Source organism: Brassica oleracea, chromosome C4 (genome assembly GCF_000695525.1).
Source record: "Brassica oleracea var. oleracea cultivar TO1000 chromosome C4, BOL, whole genome shotgun sequence".
In the NCBI taxonomy this organism is placed as follows: domain Eukaryota; kingdom Viridiplantae; phylum Streptophyta; class Magnoliopsida; order Brassicales; family Brassicaceae; genus Brassica; species Brassica oleracea.
Window position 1 is genome coordinate 24,504,985 of NC_027751.1, and position 27,396 is coordinate 24,532,380.

At 38.3% G+C, this 27,396-nt stretch overlaps 3 protein-coding genes, 1 long non-coding RNA gene and 1 other non-coding gene across 7 annotated transcripts; 1 reads left to right on the top strand and 4 right to left on the bottom strand.

Annotated features, from left to right (window-relative positions):
• Nucleotides 1-2,110: 2,110 nt before the first annotated feature.
• On the bottom strand, nt 2,111-3,840 carry LOC106339673 (gibberellin receptor GID1B-like). 3 transcript variants are annotated; one of them, XM_013778522.1, is made up of 4 exons: nt 3,781-3,830; nt 3,506-3,684; nt 3,339-3,362; nt 2,111-3,255 (listed from the first exon to the last, which is right to left on the bottom strand). In XM_013778522.1, exons 2-4 carry the CDS (start codon nt 3,548-3,550, stop codon nt 2,209-2,211), a joined length of 1,116 nt encoding a protein of 371 aa, XP_013633976.1. In that variant the 5' UTR covers nt 3,551-3,684; nt 3,781-3,830; the 3' UTR covers nt 2,111-2,208. The 3 variants fall into 3 exon arrangements, with proteins under 3 accessions (XP_013633976.1, XP_013633975.1, XP_013633977.1); XM_013778521.1 differs by having other exon boundaries at nt 3,506-3,840; XM_013778523.1 differs by lacking the exon at nt 3,339-3,362 and having other exon boundaries at nt 3,506-3,840.
• Nucleotides 3,841-14,396: 10,556 nt separating this feature from the next.
• On the top strand, nt 14,397-14,469 carry TRNAA-UGC. The gene has a single exon. It is a non-coding gene; the product is annotated as a tRNA-Ala (tRNA).
• A 108-nt stretch (nt 14,470-14,577) lies between these two features.
• LOC106343012 (NPL4-like protein 1) lies at nt 14,578-16,152 on the bottom strand. Its single transcript, XM_013782109.1, has 2 exons — nt 15,088-16,152; nt 14,578-14,941 (listed from the first exon to the last, which is right to left on the bottom strand). Exons 1-2 carry the CDS (start codon nt 16,072-16,074, stop codon nt 14,687-14,689), a joined length of 1,242 nt encoding a protein of 413 aa, XP_013637563.1. The 5' UTR covers nt 16,075-16,152; the 3' UTR covers nt 14,578-14,686.
• A 6,207-nt stretch (nt 16,153-22,359) lies between these two features.
• On the bottom strand, nt 22,360-23,619 carry LOC106338463 (uncharacterized protein At4g02000-like). Its single transcript, XM_013777433.1, has one exon. The coding sequence runs from the start codon at nt 23,617-23,619 to the stop codon at nt 22,360-22,362; it is 1,260 nt and encodes a 419-aa protein (XP_013632887.1).
• Nucleotides 23,620-24,200: 581 nt separating this feature from the next.
• On the bottom strand, nt 24,201-25,494 carry LOC106340309. The gene is made up of 2 exons (XR_001269354.1): nt 25,372-25,494; nt 24,201-24,550 (listed from the first exon to the last, which is right to left on the bottom strand). It is a non-coding gene; the product is annotated as an uncharacterized LOC106340309 (long non-coding RNA).
• Between the last annotated feature and the right edge of the window lie 1,902 nt (nt 25,495-27,396).

Below are 27,396 nucleotides of genomic sequence, written 5' to 3' on the forward strand. Positions count from 1 at the left end.
GATAGAGAGACGCCGTCTTCCTTCGTCCACGAGAGCCACCGACAGAAACGTGACCGCCGATACGGAGAGAAGTCGCCGTTTCGCCTACGGAGAGAAAAGAAACCGAGAGAAAGAGATACAAGACGAGAAATGAGACGGAACCAACTCTCCACCTCTCCTCTATCCAATTAATGTGTAACACATGTCACTAAGCGACCGTCCCCGGCCTCACTTAATTAAGAGGCGCGTCTTGTGTTTACGTCTTTTGTTTTAATTTTTTAATGCTAATTAATCTAAGATATGATGTTAAAATACATCGATAAACATGTTCTAACCTCCAAAAAAGCAAGTATATATCAAAACAATCAACTATTGTTATAAATGGTATATTTTAGAAACAAACATATATAGACAAAATAGATTGTTTTCTCTTAGAGGGGTCCATGTTTAGCCACAACCACTACAAGGAAACACCAAAAATTCTAAAAATCGAATATTTGCACATAGAAGATGCATTAAGCAAAAGATGCCAAAGAAAACTAAAAGCAATGTTTTAAAAGGACTAGAAAAGAAAAATCTATTGTCGGTTTGAAGTTCGGCTGTGTAAGCTTTTTTCACTCATCTGAGTGGATGGGGACATGGGGTTAGGTTTTGGCATTGTGAAGCTTTTGCCTAAAAGGCACACGTAACACTTGTCTTGTCTTTTTTCTTCTCTCACATTTATTTGCCTTTCCATCTTTCTTTGTCATCATTTAAAATGCTATTGCCATATGTCCCCCTAGGGTTTTCACTTAGATGTTTGAATCTTTATTTCTCTATATTTTCATTTTCATCTTCATACATGTTCACGATTATAGCAAAGATAGATTGAATGTTTGTTTGGTGGGTTGAAGTTAGAAAAGTGCGAAGGAAAAAAAAAGTTTTCTAAAGAAAGATTTGTCTTTTATAAGCAAAAACATTCAATGCATGAAGAAGGTGAAAAACTAGAACCACAACTACATATTCTTTCTATTAAAAGCATAATTAATATAAACATACAAATCCGTACCAGGATAAGTTTTCTTTTCCACAACATATTGAAGACAAGTTAGTTGTCTTGTAAATTTGAGAAATTCTTGGGTTCACCCCTAGGTGAACCTCTAGATTCACCAACCAATAGTGTTTGAGTATCTGATATTTGATATATTTTAAAAAAGGAAACAAAATTGAATTTCCAAATAAAATTATATTTTTGAAATAAAACAATAAAAATACATAAAAATAGTTACAAAAAATAAATAAATAAATATTGATAAACTTTTAGCAAAATACTAAATCCTATACCCTAAATCCTAAACTCCAAACTCTAAATTATAAACCTTAAATCTTGGATAAACCGTAACCATTAGAAAATTTTAAATCCTAAATCATACATTAAAAACTAAATCTTAATAACACTAAACCCTAAACCCTAATCACTAAACCCTAAACCCTTGGATAAACCCTGAACCCTTGGATAAATCATAAACTCTAAATCAAAAATATTTAAAATTAAACCCTAGAGTTTATGATTTATCCAAGGGTTCAGAGTTTACCCAAGGGTTTAGGGTATCCCAAGGGTTTATGGTTTACCCAAGGGTTTAGGGTTTAGTGATTAGGATTTAGTGTTAGTAAAATTTAGTTTTTAATGTATGATTTAGGGTTTAAGATTTTCCAACGGTTTAGAGTTTATCCAAAGTTTAAGGTTTAACGTTTAGGGTTTAGGGTTTAGGATTTAGGGTATAGGGTTTAGTATTTTGCTGAAGATTTAACAATATTAATTTATTTATTTTTTGTAACTATTTTTATGTATTTTTATTATTTTATTTTTAAAATATAATTTAATTTGGATATTCAATTTTATTTACTTTTTTAAAAGATATCAAATATCAAATACTCAAATGCTATTGGTTGGTGAACCCAAGAATTTCTCTGTAAATTTACCCTCTGTACTTTAGAGCCAATTAAAGACTACGTCCTAGTACTACTACCAAGCGAAGTACAATCTCCCGGTTTAGCCCTGAACCGATATATGCCGACAACCCGAATTGGTTTTTGCTTCCAGTGCAACCAAACAACCTCTCACATCTTATGATGCTTCAGGAGACCAACGAACACATAAAAACGTGACTTAGCACTACACAATACTTTTGGAAACTGTACAAGAAAACCCATCATAGATATATATATTGCAGCAACATGAGCAGACCCTCATGTTGCTATAGACTCAGAAGAATAGGACTTGGCTTGCTTTTGACTATCCTCTTCTATGGAGTGCACAAACTTTTTTAACTCGTCCATAAGACAATGAAAGTGATCATTGTTAGGCAAGAAGTAAAACCCAATGGTCGCCTGCTTCAAATACAAAAGGTTAACATCATGACCAGTCTTCTTGAGACCATCGACATAAGCCAATTGCCAATCCTGAACAAGATCCAAACCAGCAACAACAACAAGACTCTTGGGGAAGGTGACACCTTCAAGGCTCTGACCACGAGGACCAAAGGGATTACAAGCTGGATGATCTCTATCTTCACCTTCAGGTAGATAAGCTCTCCAATACCAATCTCGGTCTTGAACAGTGACAAAGTATTTGCCATCAAGTCTCTTCTCGGACTGAGTCCTCTCCACTCCACCGAACATGGGATGAAGAAGAATGTTCCCAAGAACTTTAACTCCTTCGTTGGTTGCCCTCACAGCAACGTTGTGAGCAATGTTGCCACCAGAGCTATCTCCAGCCAAGTAAACATAAACATTGGAGTCTTTACCACTCTGAAGCCAGACTCTGGACTTGACCCATTTGAGAGCATTCCACCCGTCGTCGTAAGCGCAAGGGTAACGATGCTCCGGCGATCTCCGGTAGTCAACAGAAACGACAACAACGCCGCAGATAGTGACTAACCGTCGGCAGAAAGTGTCGTAGATGGCGCTGTTGGCGGAGGAATGAGTGAAGCTACCACCGTGGAAGAAGATGAGAACAGGGACGATCTCCGTCGTGCTGAGAGGCTCCGTTAAGTCGACGGCGCCGTAGCGGGAGGGATCGAGGGGAGCTGGGAAGTAGATTCTGGTGAGAAGGTTGGAGGTGGAGTCGAGGTGGTCGAAGGAGAATACACCGTCGAGGGGGAAAGAGTTGGAGGGAACTTTGCGGTCGAGAAACTCGGCGAGGTGGCGGTTGAAAGAGCCGTCGGGACGGCGGAGGAGGGTGTAAGCGAGCTTGAAGTTGGAAATGAGGACCCATGTGTTGAGTGGCACTATTCTCTATAGACAAAATAAAAATAAAAATTCAGAACTTTTTAATGGATGGGAAACGTCTTAGATTTTTATTTTAACCTTTTCCGTACCAATGAATCCATGATGATGATCATCTTCATCAATGAGAAAAACAAAACGGGACAGGGCTAAGAATTATATTCCTTAGTTTCCAAAAATTAAAAAAAAAATATATATATATATATATATATATATATATATATATATTCAAAGAAATATTAGAGAAATGGATCAGTACCTTGCATTCGTTTAAGTTGACTTCGTTCCCACCAGCCATAGTCATCCTCACAAACTATTTTCCTTAAAATACAATTTATCTCTCTATATCTCGAAGTGGTGAGAAAGATTTTTTAGGGAGAATCGATTTCAGTGAAACGGCCTCATACCATTAAATCTCTCTCTCTCTGGTCTCTTCAGCTGACAAGAAAAAAAGGTAGAGGAAAATGAAGAAGAATAAGAAGAAGATTTATAAGGAGCTTGAGGAAAAATGAGACAAGTAAGATAACAAAGTACAGCAAGCAGCAGAGAGAGTTGTTCTTGTTCTTCTACTAGAGAGAGAGAGAGAGAGTGTTAAAGGTGAGCGATGTTGAATATGATATAACCTATCGGACGGTGACAAATTGGCGGGACGACCCATTATTACTGTTTCGATATGTGGGTCCTACCTCTATCTACATTTCCTCCAAAAAAAATTTTCTCTGCAGTTTGGTAATTTACTAGTGCTACTGCTGATTTACTCCCTTCGTTTCATAGTATAAGTAGTTTGGCTAAAAGCACGAAGATTAAGAAAATTATTATGTTTTTAAAAAATATTTTATAATAAATATGTTAGATATAATTTAACCAATAAAAAATAAGTATATTTAATTTGATTACTCACACTGTATTCAATAAATGTAAAAGTTACTTAAAAATACGAAAACTACTTACATTTTGAAACAAAAAAAATTTCCTAAAACTATTTACAATATAAAACGAAGAGAGTATTATTTACCAACTAATTTTAGTCTGCTGATTAATTATAAAAGATAACTTTTTTTGTTCAAAAATATGAAAGACATTTTTCAGTCAAAATTTAAAATATATATACCCTAACAAAAAAAGGATTGGGCAGTGGGCACGGTGTCATGTGGAGAGGAGACTGGGCTATTGGCACGCCAGCCCCCGACACGCTCTCTCATAAGTGCTCCCCATTTTTTCCGTAATTTCTTTTTCCCCACTTTTTTTTTTGTCAACTCTTTTTTCCCACTTACTATTACTAGATCATTTCTCCGCGCTATGCGCGGAAAAGTACATTGATAATTTATTTTTTGATAATAAGTTTGAATAACTTGTTTGAAATGGAATCATTGAATTTTCTAAAATGACTTTAGAATTGGTGAATATTGAGTTTACGGAATTGTTTAAAAAACTAAAGAAGCCGTAAGTAAGATAAATAATGTAAGATGGCCTTTCTCATATTGAACGGTTGATGAAAGCCCTCATGGTTCTGGCGAAGAAAGAAGTTAACGGACTTACCTGCAGATTGAATAGGTTGGTCGGAGGATGGCGTAACCATTACGTTATAAATCTCCTCACAGAACCTCAACCTTTCTCCACCAACTCAACGGCTCCCTCCACTCACACCTCTGTCACTGGACGCGAAGATAGTCGAGTATGTTTGAAATCCTTGACCTTTACTCCAACACGCAACAGTTCTTCCGTTTTGCATCTTTCACTAATCTGCGAAATGGTGGTATAAGTTTCTTTGATGTTGTGGGAGAGGAAGATACGTTTCTAAAAGATTTAGGTTTGTAGTAGAATTTAAATATAACATAATGAATAGCAGATGAGCTAGCCTCTCAGAATGATAAGAAGAATTTACCTAGATCATGTTTTTTTTAATCTTATGTATTAACTTATCTAATAAAATAAAACATATCAATATAGAGCGTTATAAGATGATATAATATGTGAACTTATACAATACAAATCCAAATGATCATGTGATGCATTGTTACGAATATTTTAGAACACCAAGTAGAATATATGTTTTTGAATAAAACATATCAAAAGTATACAGAAGATAACCACAAAATAGAGGGGAGTCTAAACTGGATGTAGAGAAAGCGTATAGAAGTTTAAGTCTAAACTGGATGTAGAGAAAGCGTATAGAAGTTTAAGTCTAAACTGGATGTAGAGAAAGCGTATAGAAGTTTAAGTCTAAACTGGATGTAGAGAAAGCGTATAGAAGTTTAAGTCTAAACTGGATGTAGAGAAAGCGTATAGAAGTTTAAGTCTAAACTGGATGTAGAGAAAGCGTATAGAAGTTTAAGTCTAAACTGGATGTAGAGAAAGCGTATAGAAGTTTAAGTCTAAACTGGATGTAGAGAAAGCGTATAGAAGTTTAAGTCTAAACTGGATGTAGAGAAAGCGTATAGAAGTTTAAGTCTAAACTGGATGTAGAGAAAGCGTATAGAAGTTTAAGTCTAAACTGGATGTAGAGAAAGCGTATAGAAGTTTATATGATGTATTAATGTATCGTCGAGAAAGAAGGTTAGATTATATATGTACCAGCGGGTGATATGACTTGGTCAGATGGTGGGATATCCATTCCTGATGAATCCGATGATCCTCAAATCCATCCTGTTATCAATCAGGTAATTGTATTATCTTCTTAATATGTTGAGTTATAATTTTTTTTGCTAACTTACATTGTTTATCGAGTATTATCCGGCAAAGAAGATAGATAACGTTGCTGGGTTAATCAAGAAAAAGATAGGTTTTAGGGAGGCTTGTTCAAAGAATACGGTTTGTTTGGAAGATAAACTTGCAAAGATGTTGGAGCAATTACGGGTTTAGAAAGTCTTGTTTTAAGAGTAAGATTGTATTTGGAATGTTTTAGTCGAAGTTGTAAATGCTGGGTCAAAAAAAAAATATTTAACCTCCCTTTCTCATGAAAATTTACCGTAAATATATGATCAATTAATAATCATTTATATTAAAAAGATCTCTGGTAGTTATGTTTTTTAAAAAAGAATCATATCAGCGTAGTCAATGGTAAACTTTGTCCTATATGCAATAAAAATAATTTTGAATTCTCGATAATTAATTATTTCTGTTTCTTCCGTATAGAGTTTATATTAAGCTATGTTGCTACTTTTGTTTAGATGCATCGTGTTAGTACAGGAGAGATCTTTTAGCATTTTTTAAGTTATATGATGTGTTTCTTTGGCGTTCATGCCTTGATCGTTTAGTTAAGTTTATATTATGAATTATATGGACAAACACAATGTGAGCTAAGAATTAAATTTTCCGGATTAGGAGAATAGAGGAAATTCAACTTCCAACTTTTATAATCCAATACTTTCAAAGCGCAACCTGTCATAAACAAAACCTATCCTATAGGATAAAAATGCACCTACTTAAGAGACATAGTATCACTTTCTGAAAGAATGATTCTATGTATGAGTAAAACAGAGTATTTTCCGTACTTTCAACATCAACATTAGGCAATGATACCAAACCAAAAACATAGTGTCATTGAGTTTACAGCCTGTAGGATAGGTTTCATACACAAGTCACTTAGCAAAATGGTCATACGTTAGCCACATTAATAAGAGAACGGTGGACTTAACAAAAAAAGTAATAGGCTATTAAACTAACATAGCCTTCTACGTCCCCTTGGACCACTTCCTTCACTCCATTCATGTTCTGAGTCATAGATGGCCAGACCTCTTCCTATAGGATCTTCGTCTCCCGGTAACAGAGGAACTTGTCTCTGAAGAACCAAGAGCTGATATATGAGGTTCGGAAATATCAGACTTGTATCCAAATCTGTAACACGTGCCATGTCGATCACTTGTTCGTACACAAGTTGGCCAAAGTCAATTTTTTTACGCTCAGCAACAGCATACAGGAGGCGGAGGCGCTTCTTAATCATTAGATCTGTGTCCGGACCTGGAAGCCAGTTACGCTCACACACACGGTAGAGGGCTTTGAAGGGGTTGAGCAGAGCATTTAGATTGAATCCTGTCCATCCGGAGCATTCGCCTCCAGTGAGATGTGTGATTGCATGCTTCAGTACAACGTCTTTCCACGGAAAAGACTGTTCGACGGGCGGTGTCATCATCAACTGGTTGATTACCGCGGGAGAGAAACGGTATACATATCCCCGAATAAGAGCCCCATCCTCATAGAACGGTGTGTTAGAGATAAACTCTCTCACAACTCTAGAACAGAAAGGGTTCACATGCAACACCGTGTAACACCACCCTACGTTATCGATAACCCTAAAAGCATCCTCTAAAAGCCGATTTCTAGGATCTAAAGAAGCTTGAACCACAAAACCTCAGAGACAAAGAGATTGATACCCGATTTCAGTTTGGTGGCTGTGATGACGCCGAGAGTAACCTTCGATAGTCGGAACGGTCCTGGAGAATACCAAACGATTTTCCTGTAGACATTCATCAAACGTCTTCAACGGGACTCGCGATTGGAAGTGATAGCGTTCTCCATCTGTGTTATCAACCTCGCTAAGCCTCTTCTTCCCAGTTCGAGCAGAAGAATTCTGATCAGTCATGGTGAGAATCGATTGAAAGCGGGTGAGAGATGGAAGAGGAGGAGTCTGTTTTCCCTCGCTAAAAGGAAGAAGAAACAATTAAGTATTTCTGAACTGACGTGATTGTCAAATTACCGGGTCTCCGGATGATTATTATTTTTAATCTATTTGCCATATTTTGCAAAGTGTCTCTGTAGTCCAGTGGAAGAGGAGCCTTCGTAAATGGTTACTGCCTTGGGTTCGAATCCTCCTGCTAACATAATTTTTGTTTTCGGCAAATACCTCTGTTTTTGGCCTAAAGGAAGAGTTAAGATACTTAGTTGAATATATACTTTTATATATGCAGCATATTGGATATCAAAAAAATTGTTGGTTGATTTGCTGCAGAATTTTTGATTTCTGGTTCCAAATTGCAAAATTTAGAGATTTTTATGAAAAATCCAATTATAGTTTTAATTTGCATTAGAGGGACACACAAATCTCATACATAGGAAATAACATTATTATTATGAAGCACACAGAACATTGATAATCAAATTAAAACATACAATGCAAATATAGCATAGGGAAGCAAGCTGGTTTCCTCTTGTCGCTTAGAACCAAGGTATACGGTGGTGGATGACTCATCTTTAGTACTCGGATATGAGATTGTATATGATGACAATTATGTTGATAACTTATTTATAATGACTTGGTCAAACTTTAAAGGGGTTTATTTCTCACGAAACATCTAAATAAACAAAAAAACGTACATTACTTACTACAATTTAATTGTTTATATGTTTCAGACTCATAAATTACTAACTTGATTATGGTCTTATGTTATCATTTTTATGTTGACCATAACCTGATAGTATTATAAATTACTAACTTGATTATATAATTTACAACTAAGAATTATGTTTATAAAAAAGTATACTATACAGAAGTTAAAATAATTTATTCAAGTTTCCAAATTTCTTTGTCAAGATAATTTGTTCAAGTATACTATACATAAGTCTCCTTTTTCAAAATATACAACACAATTACTACCCAAGATAAAAAAAATTAGCTAACATATTAGAATTATAAATGACACATATAATAAAAAAAAAAAGAATTCGGAAGAAATAGAAACATAAAATGAATGTGGTTTGGAAAACGGATTAGTAAATTGTAAATTTTAAAATTTAAAATTGTAAATAAATGACATAAATGCAAAAAAAAAAAAAAAAAAAAGTATACTATACAGAAATTAAGATAATTCAAATTATACAACACAATTACCACCCAAAATCTCTTACTAAAAAAGAAAATTACTACCCAAGATCAAAAAAAGAAAACAGCATAAATTTCAACATTACTAATAAGAACAAACTCAACATAAACAAATGAACCAGCAAACCATAGAATATTCAAATACAACGTACGATATCATAAATAATGTCAACTCCGATAATGACGCAAATGAACCAAAACAATACTGAAGCAAATGAACCAAAAGAGTCTTTCAACAAACTGAAACAAAAACTGAAAGAAATAGACCAATGCGCAATCGGTCAACAAACTCAACCCAAGTACGGGGAAACATGCTAGCCACATTTAGTACGCTTAGCAATTGAAGAACCTTCCTCACTATTACCACTTCCCAAAGCCACCTCATCAGGAGAGACAACCACGTCGGCTCCTATATCGCTTCCAAGCGCTGAACCATCATGAGGGAGTACCTTGGTGACAGCTAAAGACTGAGCCTTGCCTTCCAGGTTGTGCTTTGATATCTTGATAACGAACGTGCGTGTCTGTCCAATGACATCAATGAGGGCTTGCGGCACCGGGACTACATGTCCATCTAATGCGCCCTCGTAAGCCTATACAAATTTAAACATCTGTAAGAACACAACCAACACTGATAAATGAAAAGGTTGGTGATTACAGTCGGATCCGGTTCGGTATTCGGTTCCGGTTAAAAAGTCCCAGGCCTACCTGCCCAGCATCACCGAGAACCACAAAGCTCGCATAATCATTGTTGTCATATACGGATATCTTAGTGAGATACCTGTTTCACAGGCACTTTGGTAATGAGTGTCAAAGTTGTGTATGACAAAAAAAAATAAAAAAATAAATATAAATGCAATGCTTACTCAGTTGAACCAGTAATCTCAGTCTTTCCACACTTCTTACACATAAGCGTGGTAGGTCCTTTTGTCTTGCACCCACCACAAGCAATATAATACCATGCAGAGTCACGCCTAACATCATCAATAGTAGCTGTACACTCAAACCAAGCGACCTACATTTTGCAACAGAGAAGATAGTCAGTAACTTTTCATATCTCAATGCAAAGATTCAAGAAAGAGATATCATACCTTCGCATCTTCTTGCTTCATGTAAGAGAGTAAATCCCCGATAGTAGCTGTCTCAGCCTTGGTCACAATTTCAGCATTAACTCTATTGGCAGCTTCTGAGTTTGACTCAAACCTGAATGTTAAAAAACCAAGCTGTTATATAGAGTAGAGATTTCGTTATGCTACACAAGTCAATACATACCAAGTCAGGTACTCTCTGGTTGCTTGAACATCCATGTCAAAAAACACCCTTGAAGGTGATAGGGACGACAGAGACAAAGCACCTGTAACATAACCAATTTCACATACCAAAATAATAAAAATTAGTCAAACAAATAGAGCTCACTACATCTTTTGACCACAACAAAAGTTAAGTATTACGAACCTCCAAAACGCTTAGGATTCACAGTTGTCACTAAAATAACACTCGGAGGTTTTCCAAGCGATTTAAACTTCTCACACAAGTCTGTAGCTGCCTTGTCCCATAAGTAGAGCTTCATCACAGGTCCACTGGATCAAAGCACACATATGTATTACGCAAAATCATATACATATAGAGATCCAAAAAGAACTTACTCATAGGTCTGAACATGAATCAGAATTCGCCGCATGGAAGCTATTTCGTTCTCGTCCAGCACAAGATCCTCGGTAAGAGTCTGCTCATTCACCAATCTAATATGACCAATGTAATCTGCGTGTACAAACAGAACTTGTGTATAAAAACAGCACGTAATTATCTGATCAACATACACATAAGAGACTGAGATATCTTACCAAACAGATCCCCTTTGAGGTCGCAAGCCGCTTCGAACTCTTCATAACCATGGAAACGGAATCGATCTTCAGGAAACCGTACAGAACTATCCGTGAGAACAGATAGTACGGAGTTCCATGAGAAAGCAATGGTGACATCTGGATCAGCAACCCGGTACACCTTCTTGGTCTTAGAACCAAAGTAGTTGTTGAGTCTGTAAGTGGATCCGGGAATCATGTGTCGCAGATAGGTGTCAATCCTCGATGGTGGGATGAATCCCTGAATCACAGTGCCCTGTTCAAAACGACAAAGTAACGATCGTTATCAATCTATCGATAATGGAAAAAGCAAAAGCTATCGTAACAAACCTCTTCGTCAATCAGAAGCATTTCTAGACCAATAAGGGTATTCGTGATTGCGTTCCTGGCCTCCCAAAAATGGATCAGACGAAACCTCAACTCGCCTTCCTGTGGTCCAAACGTCACATTACTGAACATCACGACGCCATTGTTTTTGTCGGAAGAGACATCAGAGCCGAAAACGGCCTTGCCGTTACGTTTTTTCGTAGAGGTATAACCGGAGACACCAGATTGGCCAGTAGATCCCATATGTGCGACGGTGTGGGGCATCAGCGCCGCGGAGGGTTTCATAGATGCGGCGGAGGGCTTCATGGACGCGGCGGAGGAATTCATCGGAAGCACGAATGGTTTTGTTGGGGAGGCGGAGGGATTCACCGGGACGGCGGAGGGTTTCACCAGAGCGGCGGAGGATTTCGTCGGGGGCACGGATGGTCTCGTCGGAGAGTCGGAGGATTTCACCGGGGCGGCGGAGGAGACAACATCCTTGCCGTTAGGTTTCTTGGAGGGAAGATCACCGGAAACGGAGTTTTTGCTGTTGGAATTCATCGGTTGAGAGAGTATTGCGCGTAATCAATCTGGGAGAATGATCGGGTTTATAAAAGAAATAAGAGAGGGGGATGCGAAACAAACCCATTAATGGAGGTTTAAGGCAGATCTGATAGGGGATTGATTGAACAGACGTGAACCGATAAACGGAAGAAGTGGAAAGGACAGAAGGAATCAGATCGTTGTCTGCGCAAGAGAAGAAGAATCTAGAGATCGTCGAGACGGCTAGAGGAAGGTCCTATCTGTTTTGCGTAAGTAACAGGCTTACGGGCCAACTCTGTATCAAAATAAACATCGAGGCCCAATCGTTTCCGACGTGGAAGAAACACGCGACGCCATTGGCTAAATATTTTATCCGACGTGGACACCCCAGCTAATGAGTATATCCCCCTTTTGCTTATTGTATGATGATATACGTGTTTCCGACAAATTCATTTTTATTATTTCACGTTAAGTTGTCAAAATAGGAGTGGGCACTGCAGTTATTTTTTTGGTTCGGTTCGGGTTTGGTTCGGTTTGGTTAGTTCGGTTCTAGTATTTTTCCAACTGAAGTAAACCATAGTTAGTTTGGTTCGGTTCGTGTTCGGTTCGGTTTATATTCGGTTCGGTTTGTGTTCGGTTTGTATTTGGTTCGATTTGTATTCGGTTAGGTTTATTTTTTTGGATCGGTTTAATTAGATTTTTCTTAGTTTAATTTTTCTATGAGAAATTATGTTTTACAACATAAATTACGTAAACATAAAGTATGTGAACAAAATTCAATATAAAACTGAAACAAAAAACTTAAAAAGTCACAAAAGTATATATATGAATTAAAACAAATGAAAGTTAGCTAAAATAAAAAAAAAAACCAACATCATTAGTAATGTCTCTTATATCATTAAAATTAAAAAAACCTCCAATGAATGAAATATTTTAAAGCAAATATTTTGATGATTACATATTAGGTTAGAATAATATATGCTAATCAATTAAAAATGGAAAATGTGTGGTTTAGTATTAGAATTTTAGTATATTGGTATTACTAATATTTTTAATTTAAATAATTACAAAAACACATCGGTTTTTTGGTTCGGTTCAGTTTTAAACCGAACTGAACCGAACCATTCGGGTTGGGGAAATCTTCAACCGAATGATTTGAAATAGACTTTGGTTCGGTTTGAATCGGTTTCGGTTCGGTTGGTGCAGTTGGTTCGGTTCGGTTTTTTCGTCCACCCTAATCAAAATGCTACTACTACTTCATTAGTATTGAATCTTTCATTAATAGATTAGATAATCCTTTTCCCTCATGTGAGCTGGCAGAAACAAAGAGTTATTTTGCATATCTTTACCTTTAGTATAATTACAAGCATATCTATAGTCTATAGATATACATACTTAGTATGTAAGTTTTGTCGTTTGGTGAGGAAGACGGATTCTTCATTTATATAAAAACGATTTGTTAGCTATAGCTTAAACTCGAGTTCAAAAATAGAAGAGTGAGGAATAAAAGCTCCATCAAAGATCATTCATCATCAGATCATCTAATGAGATAATATGTATGAGTATGGGATGGTAACAAAAAAAAATCAAGTATGCTAATGCAGCTTTAAACTATTTAAAAATATAAAGTTTGGGATCTTATTTTTATCATTGATGGTTGTGAGTCCTGTTCGGAAACGCGCTAGGCGCTAGTTGGGTGGTCGGGTTGGACCTAGCGCCTTGCGTCTAAAGAGAAAATCGGAGATTAATCAAAAATTATGCGGGGCAGAATTTTTAGATTGTTTACTATGTTATAAAACATGTTAATCTTTAATTGTGTATAATATTAATACATTTTCATGTTTAAGACTGTAAATACACAAATAGAATATATAAACTTAATATAGTGTAACTTTCATCAAAATTATGAATATAAATGATATTTATAAAATTTTAGATCAAAAAATAAAATAAAATATTATTAAAAATAAAATAAATAATAAAAAATAGATTAGGCAGCCATTTAGACGGTCTAAACGGAGAAAATCGGATATCCGATTTTTTAAACCGATTTAACATAAATCGAAAAAGAAGAGTGATGGGTAGCGCCCAATCAGCTAGGCACCGAGACGATTTTTAGAACATGAGTTGTGAGTTATCATAGGTGAAGGACAAAGAGAGGCTATTTTGTTTTTTTCTTTGGTATCTTTTTTATTTATTAATATTATATAAAAATGTGAATGCAACTCGTAAATAAAAAAAAAAAAAATTGGTTAGAGGAAGGTGACAAAAGAAAGTATACAGCGTGCGACCAACGCCATGGCATGTGGGTGGCGACAAAAGGGTTGTGTTGTTTTCTCCTCGTAATTATTATAAGAAGAAGTAAACTTTGGTTGGTATCCCAGAAGCACCCTCGTCCGGTCAACAATATTACGAACATTGCCACTACTAGCGAAACCTGTTCTATGTTACTTATGGACCTCCCTTTCTACGTTAGACACACAACTGTTGTTGGCAGACATGACCAATTCATCAAACACTTTGGGCTTCTTTGGTTGATATAAACATAATAAGCCCAGTCCAATTTAGGATATCACATAACGTACGTTTAGAATTTAAAACACAATGCAGGAGAACTACCAAATGGGGATGTAGCTCAAATGGTAGAGCGCTCGCTTTGCATGCGAGAGGCACGGGGTTCGATACCCCGCATCTCCATTTTTTGTACTCTTTTCAGGGAGTGGAACAATCTTTTGTTAGGTCGTGTTCTTGGAACTTGAGACACAGTAAGACTTTAGACGTTCGTCCTCTTTTAAGTTTACTATCTGAATCAAACGCGATTTTGATTATTAAAAGAGAGAAACTAAATGTTGTACATAACACAAACCCTGAAGGAAGGAGAGAAATATAAAAACAGACATCTATTACGAAATGTTTAACAAGTATTGGCCATTGAGTCGATGAGCAACTCATAGCCCTCGGGGACATTAGACTGAAGACGAACGCACTCAGCTAATGCAGGAACATCTGAACCAACGTCTAGGAACCGAGCCACAAAGAGAAGCAGATGAAAATCAGAGATCCTCTTCACGAACGGGAGGCTTCTTGCACGATCCATATGGGTTTTCAAAGCCCGCATTGTTGTTTCAACGTTCCGGTTCTCTATCGGGAAGGTACAGGACAACGGTCCCTGTCAATTAAGCAAAACCAAAAAAAGACTAACGACACAAGTGATTTTTGATCAACAATCACAAATATTCTATACCAATCTTCATCAGCTATAGAGCAGATACCAAGTCTGAGACATGAATAATCTAAAGGGGAGAGAAACAGAACCTGATGATCCAAGATCTTGACGACAACAAGGAAGAAATAATTATCGACTTCTTTAAGATCCTTGACACCAACAACCACCTCTTTCTTCATCTTAGATAGCTTGGGATCATCCTGAGGGCCAATCTCCGTATCGAACCACCCTTCCCTGAACAGCCTAACGCACATGTCACTCATCTGAAACGCCTCAAAATGAACATCAGCGCCACCATCCTCGTTGATCTCAAGCTTCACAACCGCCGTGACCCACTCCTTCAACTCGGTCTCCGCGTGAAGCTGCGCAGCAAGCAACACCTCCACGTTGGACAGAGTGTACTCCTTCTTGTCCTGCGTGACGGTCTGGCTGAATATAAACCCGACTCTCCTCATCCCTAACCCTAGAGCGATCGCATCCACTCGCTTCTCCTCCTCCGCGTCTCGCATGAGAATCAGATTATCCTCCATCCCTTGCTGCGGCGGCTCGTACACGAAATTCACCTCGACCTCGCCTCCCTCCGAGACGCTCCCGTACATGAACCCGCCGCGTTTGACCGCAAACGCCAGCGACTCGTTGACGTAGTGCTGAAACGCGTTTGCGCAGTCGCGATCGAAGGAGACGGAGTCGCAGTGAGACTTCTCCTGGCGAGAGACGCGCATCTGGCGCGCGATTAGGTCGTCCACCGTCATCTTCCTCCCGAAGGAGCCCGCGGGAGTAACGGCGGGGCCGCCGCGAATCGTGCGCTCGCCTTCGTAGGCCAGGTAGAGGATAGATCCGTGGGAGAGATTGAGAGAGCAGATAGGGAGGTTGGGGTCCGTCATGTCGGTGAAGCCGAGGAACTCTTCGGGAGACTTGGCTAGGAGGAGGTTACGATCCGCGGATAAGGTCTGGTTGTGGATTGGGATCTGGAGCTGATCTTGGATTTGGGTTTTGAGTTGGGAGACTGTGGTATGAGATCCATCTACCGTCACTCGCTCCAATCCATCTCTGCTTCGGACTCTGAGCATCATCATCTTCCTTCAGTAACCAAATTCGCAAGAAAACTTTTTTGATGATTACTTATATGTGAAGCTCCCAAAGCCAACAAGCAAAAGCAAAGAATCGATTTTGCATTTTTAAGAGAAAGCAGCAAGTGGGCTTTTAATGTGAGGCCTAGAGTTTCTCTTTTAACTGTATATGGGCTTTACTATATCAAATTTACATACACCTCATTAGTACGTATTTTATACTCGTTGAAACAGAACTTTTCATGTATAAATGGGATTTACTAGATAAATCACTTGTATCAATCATTGGTATGTATGTCAACAACACATTCAAAGATAGGCGTATACTTCTTCCTCATAACCTATTGGCTTTTACGAGGACCGTGCTTTTAGTTACAATAGCAAAGGAAACGATTACATCTTTTGTTTGTTTGTCCTGAGAAGCTATTATAGATTTTTATTGTATAACAAGATGCCCATGAATCGACTAGAACAACAATTAGGTAATATATACGAGACAAGTGGTCCAATTTACATGAGATATATTAAATGGTCCCAAAAGGAAAGGCTAAGAAAACCATACGGTGTGTGTGCGTCTTTGAGGACCACGTTCCTCGATCACGCCTTTTATTGGACTCAAATCTATATAATTAGTTTACTTATTTCTATGCATAAATATTTCAAAAATTAAATGCTTAAAGCTCATATATTTGACAAACGAACTCGATAGTTCAGTAGCAGCAAAAGGATAATATAACACATAAATAATTGGTCCCATAAAACTTTACAATAATGGCAATTGGCAAATTAAATGATGCATACTCACTTGTTGGGCTCACCCATTTTCTTAAGCTTGCAATGTTGACATCGGTATCATCTTATGCAATTCATTTGTCTGAATCATTAAAGCGTGATTGGTGAATAGTGATCCATGTTTTCCTCTTATAGCAGACGCAGTAGCCGCAATATGTATGTTCAATTTCCCGTTGCAATTTTCTGTATACGTTCCTTTCGATATTTTCCTGAATTGTAGAATACTCGATTTCTAAATTTGTATATATACGTAATTTTTGTGTAGTTGATGAGAGGAGATTATCAGATCATTAGACGTACTCTTGCTCATAAATCATAGTCAATGATTCAATTTATGTATGTGTGTGTTTTGAGTTGAGTTTAGTTATTCAAAACAATTTACATGATAGACTAGAATGGGAAATACTGAGAGATATATACATATATATATGTTGATCACATATATTTTCTGATAGGACCGTATTATATAAACTACGGAGAGTTGAATATTGTAAAGAATAAAATTGATAAAATTATATCAAAGATTAAGAAAAAGATGATACAACTGCATAGTCGAGATATTATATATTTCCTTAATTCAAAATACGTCTCGTAGTGCGACGGTTCGATAACGTAATGAATCCCAGGATATAAATGCAAAAAATCTTCTGATTTGCGTTACTCTATCGGAAGCCTGGCGAAATTAGTTTTGTGCACACTCTCGGATTCAAGGAAAATATCATAGAGAAAGAAGAGAGAAAAAAATAATGCGAGGGATTTGTTTTTCTATCCGTGTATGAATGAGCCTTACACGTTTGATATTTAACTTCGAAAGTTAAAGCTACGTTACATATCATGGAGTCAACCAACGTTTATATTGTAGTGCAGTAATGGAAACTGATTCTCCACGACTCACTTACGTTGACAAAGTAATTATTGCTTCTTTTTTTTGACCAAATCAATTCAAAGCCAATGAATTACTTTTGTGGGTTTGCAATTTTATGCTTTAATAAAACATAAAAGATTATCACTAATAAAATTTGAAAGAATAAGTTGATTGATATATTGTTCAATTAACAAATTCAAACCCAAATATCCAAAATAAAACATTTGCTAAATTTAGCCAAATATAAAGCTTTATAAGTTTTTTATATATTTATTTTTGGACCTCCATTTCTCATTCAAAATAATTTGGATTTTGACAATCAAATACACTAACTCATAGTGTTCATGGTGACGATTACATCGTGTCCAAATTCCAATCCTTCCGACCAGGGCCGGGCCTGAGAATTACCGGCCCACAAGCAAAAAAAAATTTTTGGCCCTTTAATTTTAAAAAAACATGAAAAACAGTGTAAAGTGTAGGGAGGAGATTCGAACCCGGCCCCCGTTAGATAATATAATGCATCATTTCCGCTAGACCAAAGACCACCTTATGTATTTTTTGGCCCCTAAAATTAATAATCATAGTCCGGCCCTGAAGCACATGCTTTACCTGCCTCTATTCAGGCCCGGCCCTGCTTCCGACAGACGTCTCCGTCGAAAAACTCATTTGAAAAGTAGTCCACACTATTTCGTCAAAAACGAGTTCCACCATTTTCTTTAAATGATCTACAATTATATTGATGCGCATGATTTATATCAACATGTACTAGTTTACACGAATTATAATTATTGATAAGATATGCATAAGCACGCAAATATTAGTTATCTATAACTGTGAAATTCCCGTGAGAAAGGAGAAAACATAATAAAATAAATGCTTTTGTAGTAAATAAAACGTGGATACGAATTTGGCAAGCCTGATAAATTTGTTATTTAGTGGAACCACTAAAGCTCGCATGGAAATACATCCCACCAAATCAGTACCCTTTCCGTTTTCATATTTTACTCACTAATTTACATTTGCACGGCTTTGACTAACTTGATATTACTGAAATCGATATCTTCACATAATTCGTAGAAAAACATGTATATCTCATGGCCTATTTCACACTAGGTTAATTTTTTTTTATAACACTGAGAAACAAAATAACGAGGACAAGTATGATGTTCACAAAGGAAACACCGAAAATAAAACGACAAAGCTGAAACAAAGGATGCCAGTAGGCATCCCAGAAAGATGTGTAAGAAAATGATAATGTAAGAGGAAACACATGAGCGTGTAGGGTGAAAGGTCGACCCTTCCTCTAGTTGGAAGAAGCTTCCAGGGCCAGCAGATGGTGAAGCCAAGCAGGTTCATGCTGTGCCATGTATGATTGATAGCGCCGATCTCGTGTTACACTCACGGCGATAGTTGCAGCTGCCTCATTACGTTCTTGCAAGGCGTGGTTAAGGCTCCATCCATTAATCCCATTGAGAAGTTGGTTTATAGATTGCACCACCCCAGGGAACTCAAGGTGGTGAAATGGCTCAGAAAGGACATTATGGAGTTGTTCAGATGAAGCTTCGAAGATAACGTTGACATGGTGAGTGTTATGCATGCATTCCACCGCCCAGTGCATTGCCCATAGATCTGCTTCCGCTTTGGATCGCATGAAGGAGTATGAACGTCTGCTATGCATAATGGTTTGACCATCTTCTCCACGAAGAATCCACGAAGCTCCACTCGGGTGATGAGGGTCTACCCATGATGAACCCACGTTACACTTCAAACATCCAGACGGTGGCTTAATCCACCCAATAGGTTCTTTTGTTCTTACCACATCATCTACTATCTCCGTGTTTGACTTGAGGATCATGGTCTTCTGCCATGAGGAAGCTTCCTCAAAGGCCCTAGATGCAATGGTGTAGGCCGTTACCGTCTTGTTTTCAAAGGCCAGTGCATTCCTCGCCTTCCATAATTCCCATACAAGCCAAGGGAAAACACTTCGCGTATTGGAATCCCCCTCATTTGAATTGTATACCTTCAAGAGATGTAAGAAGTTTAGGAATACAGAGTTCCTTGAAAAACCAGTTTGAGGTAATGGAATGTTGGCAAGGTCCCAAACTTCTTTTGCCTTTTCACAAACGAAAAGCATATGGCAAATGCTTTCAGATTCTCTTGAACAGTTAGAGCAAGTGGTATCAATCTGAATACCCCGAGTGGTAAGACGCTCCTTAACTGCCAAAGCTCCCGATAGAGCTCTCCAAATAAAGTGTTTAATCTTTGGAGGCGCTTTGATTTTCCAGAGATTCTTCCACAACTGTTTTTCGATCGGTGGCAAGACGCGAGCTTGGGGATGATTGAAGTCAGTCAGGGCTTCTAAGAGCTTATATCCACTCCGAGTATTGTATCTTCCATCTTTACTGAAACCCCATCGGACTGAATCTTCCTGATTCACACAAGGTTTTATCAACAGGATCCTTTGGACATCCTCAGGCGTGAAGGTTTGTCTTAGCAAGGGTTGATTCCAAACGCTAGTCCCCTCGATAAGAAGATCAGATACCTTAAGGGCCAAGTTAACAACACTGTTTGCTTTGTACATTGGCGGTCGAGGAATAGTATCAATAATCCACTTTTCAACCCACACGTTGGAGCTGATACCATTTCCAGTATGTCTAAAAAGACCTTGTTGTAGGAGCTCTCTGCCATGCATGATGCTTCTCCACACAAAGGAAATACGCGAGCCCAAACCACATTCCAGGAAGTTGCCTCTTCTGAAGTATTTACCTTTGAGTACTTTGGCCACCAATGAGTCTGGATTGTTCCAGATTCTCCATGCTTGTTTCCCTAGTAGAGCTTGATTAAACTTGCCAATATCATGGAAGCCAAGACCTCCTTGCTCCTTAGGTTTACATAGTTTTTGCCATGCTACCCATGGAATCTTTCTTTTCTTATCTCCACTGCCCCACCAGTACTCCACAATAGCGCTAGTGATCCTCGCACACAGATCTTTGGGTAACCTGAACACTGACATAGCATAAACTGGAAGTGCTAAGGCCACTGATTTTAACAGTACTTCTTTTGCACCTTGCGATAGGGTTTTAGAGTACCAGCCTTGGAGTCTGCCTTCCAGCTTCTCTTTAATGAAACTTAAAAGGTCCCGTTTTGAGCCTTTGAAACACTCAGGCAACCCCAAGTAAGTCCCTTCACCCCCTTCCTTGTCGATGCCCAAAGCTAGCTTGACATCAGCCTTAGTTTGATCCCCGATGCCTTTTCCAAAGATAATTGACGACTTGGCCTTGTTGATTAACTGTCCAGATGCATCTCCATATAGTTTCAAACATCTGGTTATTTCCTCGCTTTCTATGACATCCGCGTCACATAGCAATAAGCTATCATCGGCGAACAGCAAGTGATGGACTGGAGGACTAGATGTAGCTAGCTTGATCCCATGTAATTTCCCTTTTGCTTCAGACGCATTCAGAACATGAACCAACGCTTCAGCGCAGAGGATAAATAAGAAAGGGGAAAGAGGATCTCCTTGTCTTATCCCTCTTTCAGGCTTGATGAATCCATGTGATCGAGCATTTAGTAACACCGAGAAAGAGACAGTGCTTATGCAAGCCATTGTCCAACTTACCCATTTTCTATCAAAGCCCATTCTCTCCAACAAAACCTCCAGGAAGTTCCATTCTACTCGATCGTAGGCTTTCGACATGTCTGTTTTCACAGCCATACTCTGGCTACCAATCTTTTCGTTCGTACCATCTTTGTTTTAGAGTTCCAGTCACTAGCTTTTTTAAGCTTAGCTAGTTCTGTTCTGCATTAAGCAATGCGGTCTAGAACACTTAGATCCGACGAGTCATTCTCTGCCTCCCAACCACGAATGATGGCTTCTTCCACACCTCTTTTACCAAACATCCGCTTATCAAAGTAAAACCGTCCTCTTTGTAGACTCTCTGGTTCCAGTGCAAACTCAATTCGCAACGGTCGGTGGTCAGAGGGCCACATACTCATGTACTCAGTTGATGATTGGGGGAAGAGACGAAACCATGCATCATTACCAAAACTTCTATCCAAACGACACTGTATCCAGACGTTGTCTCTCTTACCGGCCCAAGAGAGGCTGTTGCCTTTGAATCTCATCTCTCTGATCTTACATGCTTCAGCCATGTTTCTAAAGTCCCAGAACGTGGACTCCTCTCTAGTTGGACCACCAAGTTTCTCACCGTGATGCATCAACTCATTAAAGTCACCAACCAACACCCATGCCTCATCTCTATGCATTCCAATGTTAGTTAACTGCTCCCACACCACTCTACGCCTTTCTCTCACTGGGTCTCCGTAGACGCATGATAGAAAAAATACCATAGAACCAATTGTGATTTTGAGGTCAATAATTCTTTTATCACTGTGAAGAATCTCGACCCCATAACTGCTTTTCCACATTAAAGCTAAGCCCCCACTGCGACCAATGGGCTCAACCGTATGTAGTTTATCATAACCCAAACTTGCTTTTAGAACATCCATATAAGTAAACCTTTGCTTCGTCTCCATCAAGAACAAAAAATCCGGGAAAAACTGACGACGAAAATCCCGGATACGTTGAACTGTCTCAGAGCTTCCAGCTCCTCGACAGTTCCAGCTCAGTATGCTCATTGGGATGGCAGCGGCTTCAAACTGGAAGCCACCGAAATTTTGTTTGTGTTTGGTTTCTTAGATCCCTCTGCTCCAACGTAGTCTGAGCTCTGACCCTTATTGTCCTCTGGCTTACGTTTCCCCGATCCCTCCATGGGCTGAACTGCTCCTTGTGAAACAGCAATAGCACTAGCGTCGTACCTGTTTGTTCTCACTCTTCTCACCCAGGCTGGTGGTCTTTTCCGATCAATCCTTTTAGATCTCGAAGTTCCGGTATATCCAGATGAAGTAGTGTTACCCAATCTGAAAACCGTTGAACCGTTAATCTGAAAGTTGGATGAAGCACTCTGTTCCCCAGAGGTAGCAGCTCTGTCCTCTTTATCTTTTAGCAAAGCAGGGGCCGAGACAGCATGAAGAGTATTGGTATTATTGCTCTCGCTGTTGCTATCATCACCATGGCTATAGCCAAACACCAGCCCTTTATCTTTGTTGAGGTTGTGGGATATTCTGATAGGCACACTTGTGTCATCATCTTTCGCATTTTCGATGGAATGTTGGACACGTAAGATTCTAGCTCTCCTCTCAGTCTCGTCCGCATGGGAGACATACATCATGGCCGCTTGCCTATCTTCTTTAGATAGTTCTGGAAACATCGTAGGAAAACCCGGAGGCGATTCCAGAGGCGCAGCTAGCAGCGCTGGTATCTGAGTATTTCTAATAGCTTCCCCTTCTTTAGATGTTCCACCTCTGTTCGCCTGTGCCCTTTTAAGGAAAGGACAGTGAGCTTTTTCATGTGTCAAGCGAAGACATGAGAAACATCTTTTATGAATCTTCTCATATTCGTACTTAATGACCACTACCTCCTCCGGTATTATGAGATTCTTAGCCTCCAAGGCTGGGTTCTCCACATTGAAGCATACCTTGGCACGCACGTAATCAGTCGTTTGCGAAACCTTTGGGTCATAGGCCAACTCCACCACCCTGCCAATCTTCTTAGCGGGGGCATACATCGTATCAGATGTATAATAGTTCACCGGTATATTCCTTATCCTGATCCAGACGTCCAAAGATGTAAGGAACGAGGCTGGCGGATTTGGGGTCCATCTCTCCAAGAGCATTGTCCAGTGGTTGTAAGACCAAGGCCGATCTTTTAAGACAGTTAAGAGATCCTCTTCCCGCTGGAAGATAAACTGGAATCTGTCACGAGAAAGGGCAATCCCTCGTACTCTACCATGCACTCTCCAAGCCGTGGGCATATAGTTGATCATCTTGGCCATTGGTTGGCAATCCGGATTCAAAAGCCTCCCCATCAAACTGGTAGCGTTGGCATCAAACTAGGTTAATTTAATATTACGATATGTGGACAGTGGATTACTTATCAACCCATCTTTCAAAAAGAGTATACTTTAAAAACGTAAATGAAAATGTGGAATCCATACCAAACAAATAAGAGGAAACTGTGGATCTGATATAGTCGGTGTAATGATAACAATAATTTGACAAATTGGAATTAAGAACGAGATTTGACAAAAAAAAAGGAATTAAGAACGAGATGATACTCTCTCATGACACGTGTATTTTAATGATTAGACATGCTTGTTAGATTTTGAGAGAGACTTAGACCATCTCCATTGGTGAGAACCCATAATGAGTTCTAATGATTAGTTTAATTATAAATTTTGTAATTTGTGAAGTTTAGAACCCTTTATAATGTAATTAAATTTGTAAAGGTCCAATGGTATCCCTTTGAAATTCTTAAAAATTATTTTTTTTTTTAATTTTAGAAGATGTGATCTTTCAATGATTTGGCATCTTCTTATGGTTTGGTGAAGTGAGCGAACTACTGGAAGTAGAGAAAAGAAGGAATAAAATGGCTGCACATGCTTACAATTGAATTAGCTTGTGTGTGTTGCAGTAAATACATACATAGTTTACTGTCAAAAACCTGTCATCAAATCAAACAGCATTCGCAAAGATCTTCAGCCTCTATTGGACAATACATAAGTAATCTATTATATATATACTCTCACTCCTATTAATGAAATGTGACAGAAGACTTGATCACAAAAGAATTGATTGCTTAAAAAGAAGCTAGACACAAAGGACGAGCTCATTGTTAAAACTCCATGTTAATGGTGGTTGGTTGAGGACTACATAATTGTGCAGATGCTGGAATCTGAATCATAGTCATCTGTATCGCTTACTTCACTGCAAGCATCAAATATAATTGTTTTCAATTTGCTAGCAATAACACAGCAATGTAAGAGAGTAAATTCTTGAAGGAAACTACTCTATTGGTCCTATAGCAGAGGAGAAGCTACCAATGTGGAACATCAAAAGAAGTTACCAATAATCTAACTTGTACAGTAGTAGTAGTTCATCAAGTGAAGGAGGGATCCCAGGTGTTTTTACTAAGTTAGATTCCACAAGTCCCAGAATGATGTGAGAAGCAGGCCTACAAGTAAGTGAACTAAACTGTTGCCACATAAGGTGCACATCTAGATTTCTTAGATACGAATGAAAGTAATGAGCTATAATACAATTTACAAAGGAAAGCCTAAGTGTTTCTCATAGACTCATCAGCAAATTACACAATGCGTTCCAACTTGACGCTGACAAATCAAGGAGAAACAGATTAGCAACCAACTACAAGAATTTCTCGACTGAAACCATTAAACCAACAGGGAACTAGTCAAAGATCAAGTAGAGTATTCCAAAACCACATGTCCACAATATCAGCCAAATCAGTACCAAAATAACGTTAAAGGATACTGCAAAACTATTAACTATGAAGTAGCAGAGGGAGACCAATAAACGAGAATACAATCACACCACAGTTCACAAATTAAAGTGAAAAAAAATGAAGGAAACAAAACAAAACAGAAAAGAAACAGAGATTCTTGTTCCTTACCCTGGTTCATATACCAAAACCTCCGCAAGATAATCTCACATCAAAACCAAATTTCAATTCGAAAGAGGTTCACAAGCTTTAAATCAATACAAAAAACTCAAAGAATTCGAATCTTCACCTTGATTTCATGGACGGATTTGCAGGAGGAGAGCAACAACAAAGAACGACGACGAGATTTTTGAGGAAAAAAAGAGCATCGAGGAAGAGAGAGACGACCAATACCAAGTAAGCACGTATGGGGTTTTTACGGATTCCAAAAACCCTATATTAGACCGCGGTTCTCTTGTTTTATCATTTTTTTGATTTATTTTTTTTTGGTTTTTTTCTAGAATCTTTTCTAAAAGCCTTCGATGGAGGTGCTCTTACACCACCTCCATTGGTTAGAGCTCTTAATAGATTCTTAAAATTAATTTAATAATTTACTGTATACTTTATGAAAGTTTAGAACCTCTATTAATATAACTAGTTTTGTGACGGTCTAATGGGAGAATCCCTACGAAGTTTTTAATTTTTTTTACATGTTTTTAGCTATTAATTGTGATCATTTTAATATTTAGAAATTGTATTTAAGTGTCATTAGATGTTGCATTTGTACATGTTTCATAAATGGGGGGCTGGAAAACACAATTAGAAGTTTTAAGACACTTTTGAGAACTTTTCTGCACCAAACAGAAGTTTTTGGGGTCAAACCGTAATTTGTTAAATACTCAAGGACCAAAAATGCAAATCAGTAGAAATCAGCCATGGCTGTACGAGAATTACAGAACGCTCGATGTTGGAAACCCAGATTCGTCGATCCGTCACGCACGACCCCAACCCGAGCACTTTGAGCCGAGAATTTTGAATAGACGAAGTTCAGCAACAAGAGGAATGAAGACGATGGTTCTGAAAAAAAAAACAAAAAGCATCAACGAAAGAGAAGACCAATACCAAGAGGACACGTATGGGGTTCTTTTCAATTTCAAAAACCTTATATTAAGAGGCGGTTCTCTTGTTTTATCTTTTTTATGCTTTGTTTTTTTTTGTTTTTTTAGAACCTCCTCTAAGAGCCTCCATTGGAGGTGCTCTTACATAATAGGACACAATCTAACTTGTGTTTACGTTAAGAGACACATTGTCTCCTTTGCACACTTTCTCCAGACAGTTGTCTATTTTTAGACATAAATAACTCTGTTTTTTTGTAAATGAGAGTGTGTTTCTTTTAAGAAGGCTACCGTAAGGTGAGGAAGTATAAACTAAGTTTGTCTTTAATTGCAATAAATGATAAAAGTTAAAATAAAAAGGTAAGTACATGGAAAAAAGTGAATTGTTTAGAGACAATAGATCTATTTATATGCATAAGAAGGCTGAGAATATAGTCTAAATATTTGAAGGAGATGTGTTTGGTAATGGGTGGAGCATGGTTTTGTGGTTCCGATGGGGATGGGAGTTTGTGGTGGACAAGAAGAAGATGGTTGGATTAGGTTTCTCAGGTGTGTTGTGGATGGGACTCTCGTGGTTAGTGTAATTGTTGTGGTTGTCGGATGTGTTGTGGATGGGACTCTCGTGGTTAGGGGGAGTGTTGTTGTGGTTGGGAGTGTTGTGGTCAAGGCTCTGGTGGTCAGTGTGTGAATGGATGCCGATGTTGGCGACAGTGCCAGTGTGATCTTGTAGGCTTTGGTTTGGTTGGAGGTAGTGTTGTGCGGCAAATTGGCTAATGATAGGGGAGTGGCTTCCAAATGATACTTGTTTCTCCGGCTGAAGTGGGACCTGAGAAAAAAATAAAAAGACTCGGTGAAAGAGTGTTTGCATTATGAAGCGCCATGTTGTGTAAGTGTCTAGAGTAAAACCTCATCGGGATATAGGGCGCAGTTTCCGTCGGATGTTTGGCTGTATGGGTTTGAAGTTTTATTAATTTAGTTTAACAGCTTTAGCCCTCTCACTAATAGATCTTTCTTTTTGTTTCTAAACAAAAAGTATCTGAATAAAATCTGATTGTATAATACAAAAAGAAATACAAACGTTTACAAAATGCAAAAACTATCATCTTATATGAATCTCGAAAATACCCAGAACATGGAAGACGCATGCAGAATCTTCTTTGTTATCCATATCTCATCTGACCACCTCTTATCTGACCACTGCGCACTTGACCCCCCCCCCC

Excerpts from the sequence above, each read along its gene's own strand:
- LOC106339673 (XM_013778521.1), bottom strand. The coding sequence starts at position 3,550 with ATGACTATGGCTGGTGGGAACGAAGTCAACTTAAACGAATGCAAG. Across the intron at positions 3,363-3,505 it reads TCAACTTAAACGAATGCAAG|ATGATCATCATCATGGATTC; the intron begins GTACTGATCCAT and ends TCATTGATGAAG. Across the intron at positions 3,256-3,338 it reads TCATCATCATGGATTCATTG|AGAATAGTGCCACTCAACAC; the intron begins GTACGGAAAAGG and ends TTTTGTCTATAG.
- LOC106338463 (XM_013777433.1), bottom strand. The coding sequence starts at position 23,619 with ATGGCCAAGATGATCAACTATATGCCCACGGCTTGGAGAGTGCATGGT.
- LOC106343012 (XM_013782109.1), bottom strand. The coding sequence starts at position 16,074 with ATGATGATGCTCAGAGTCCGAAGCAGAGATGGATTGGAGCGAGTGACG. Across the intron at positions 14,942-15,087 it reads TCAAGATCTTGGATCATCAG|GGACCGTTGTCCTGTACCTT; the intron begins GTTCTGTTTCTC and ends CTTAATTGACAG.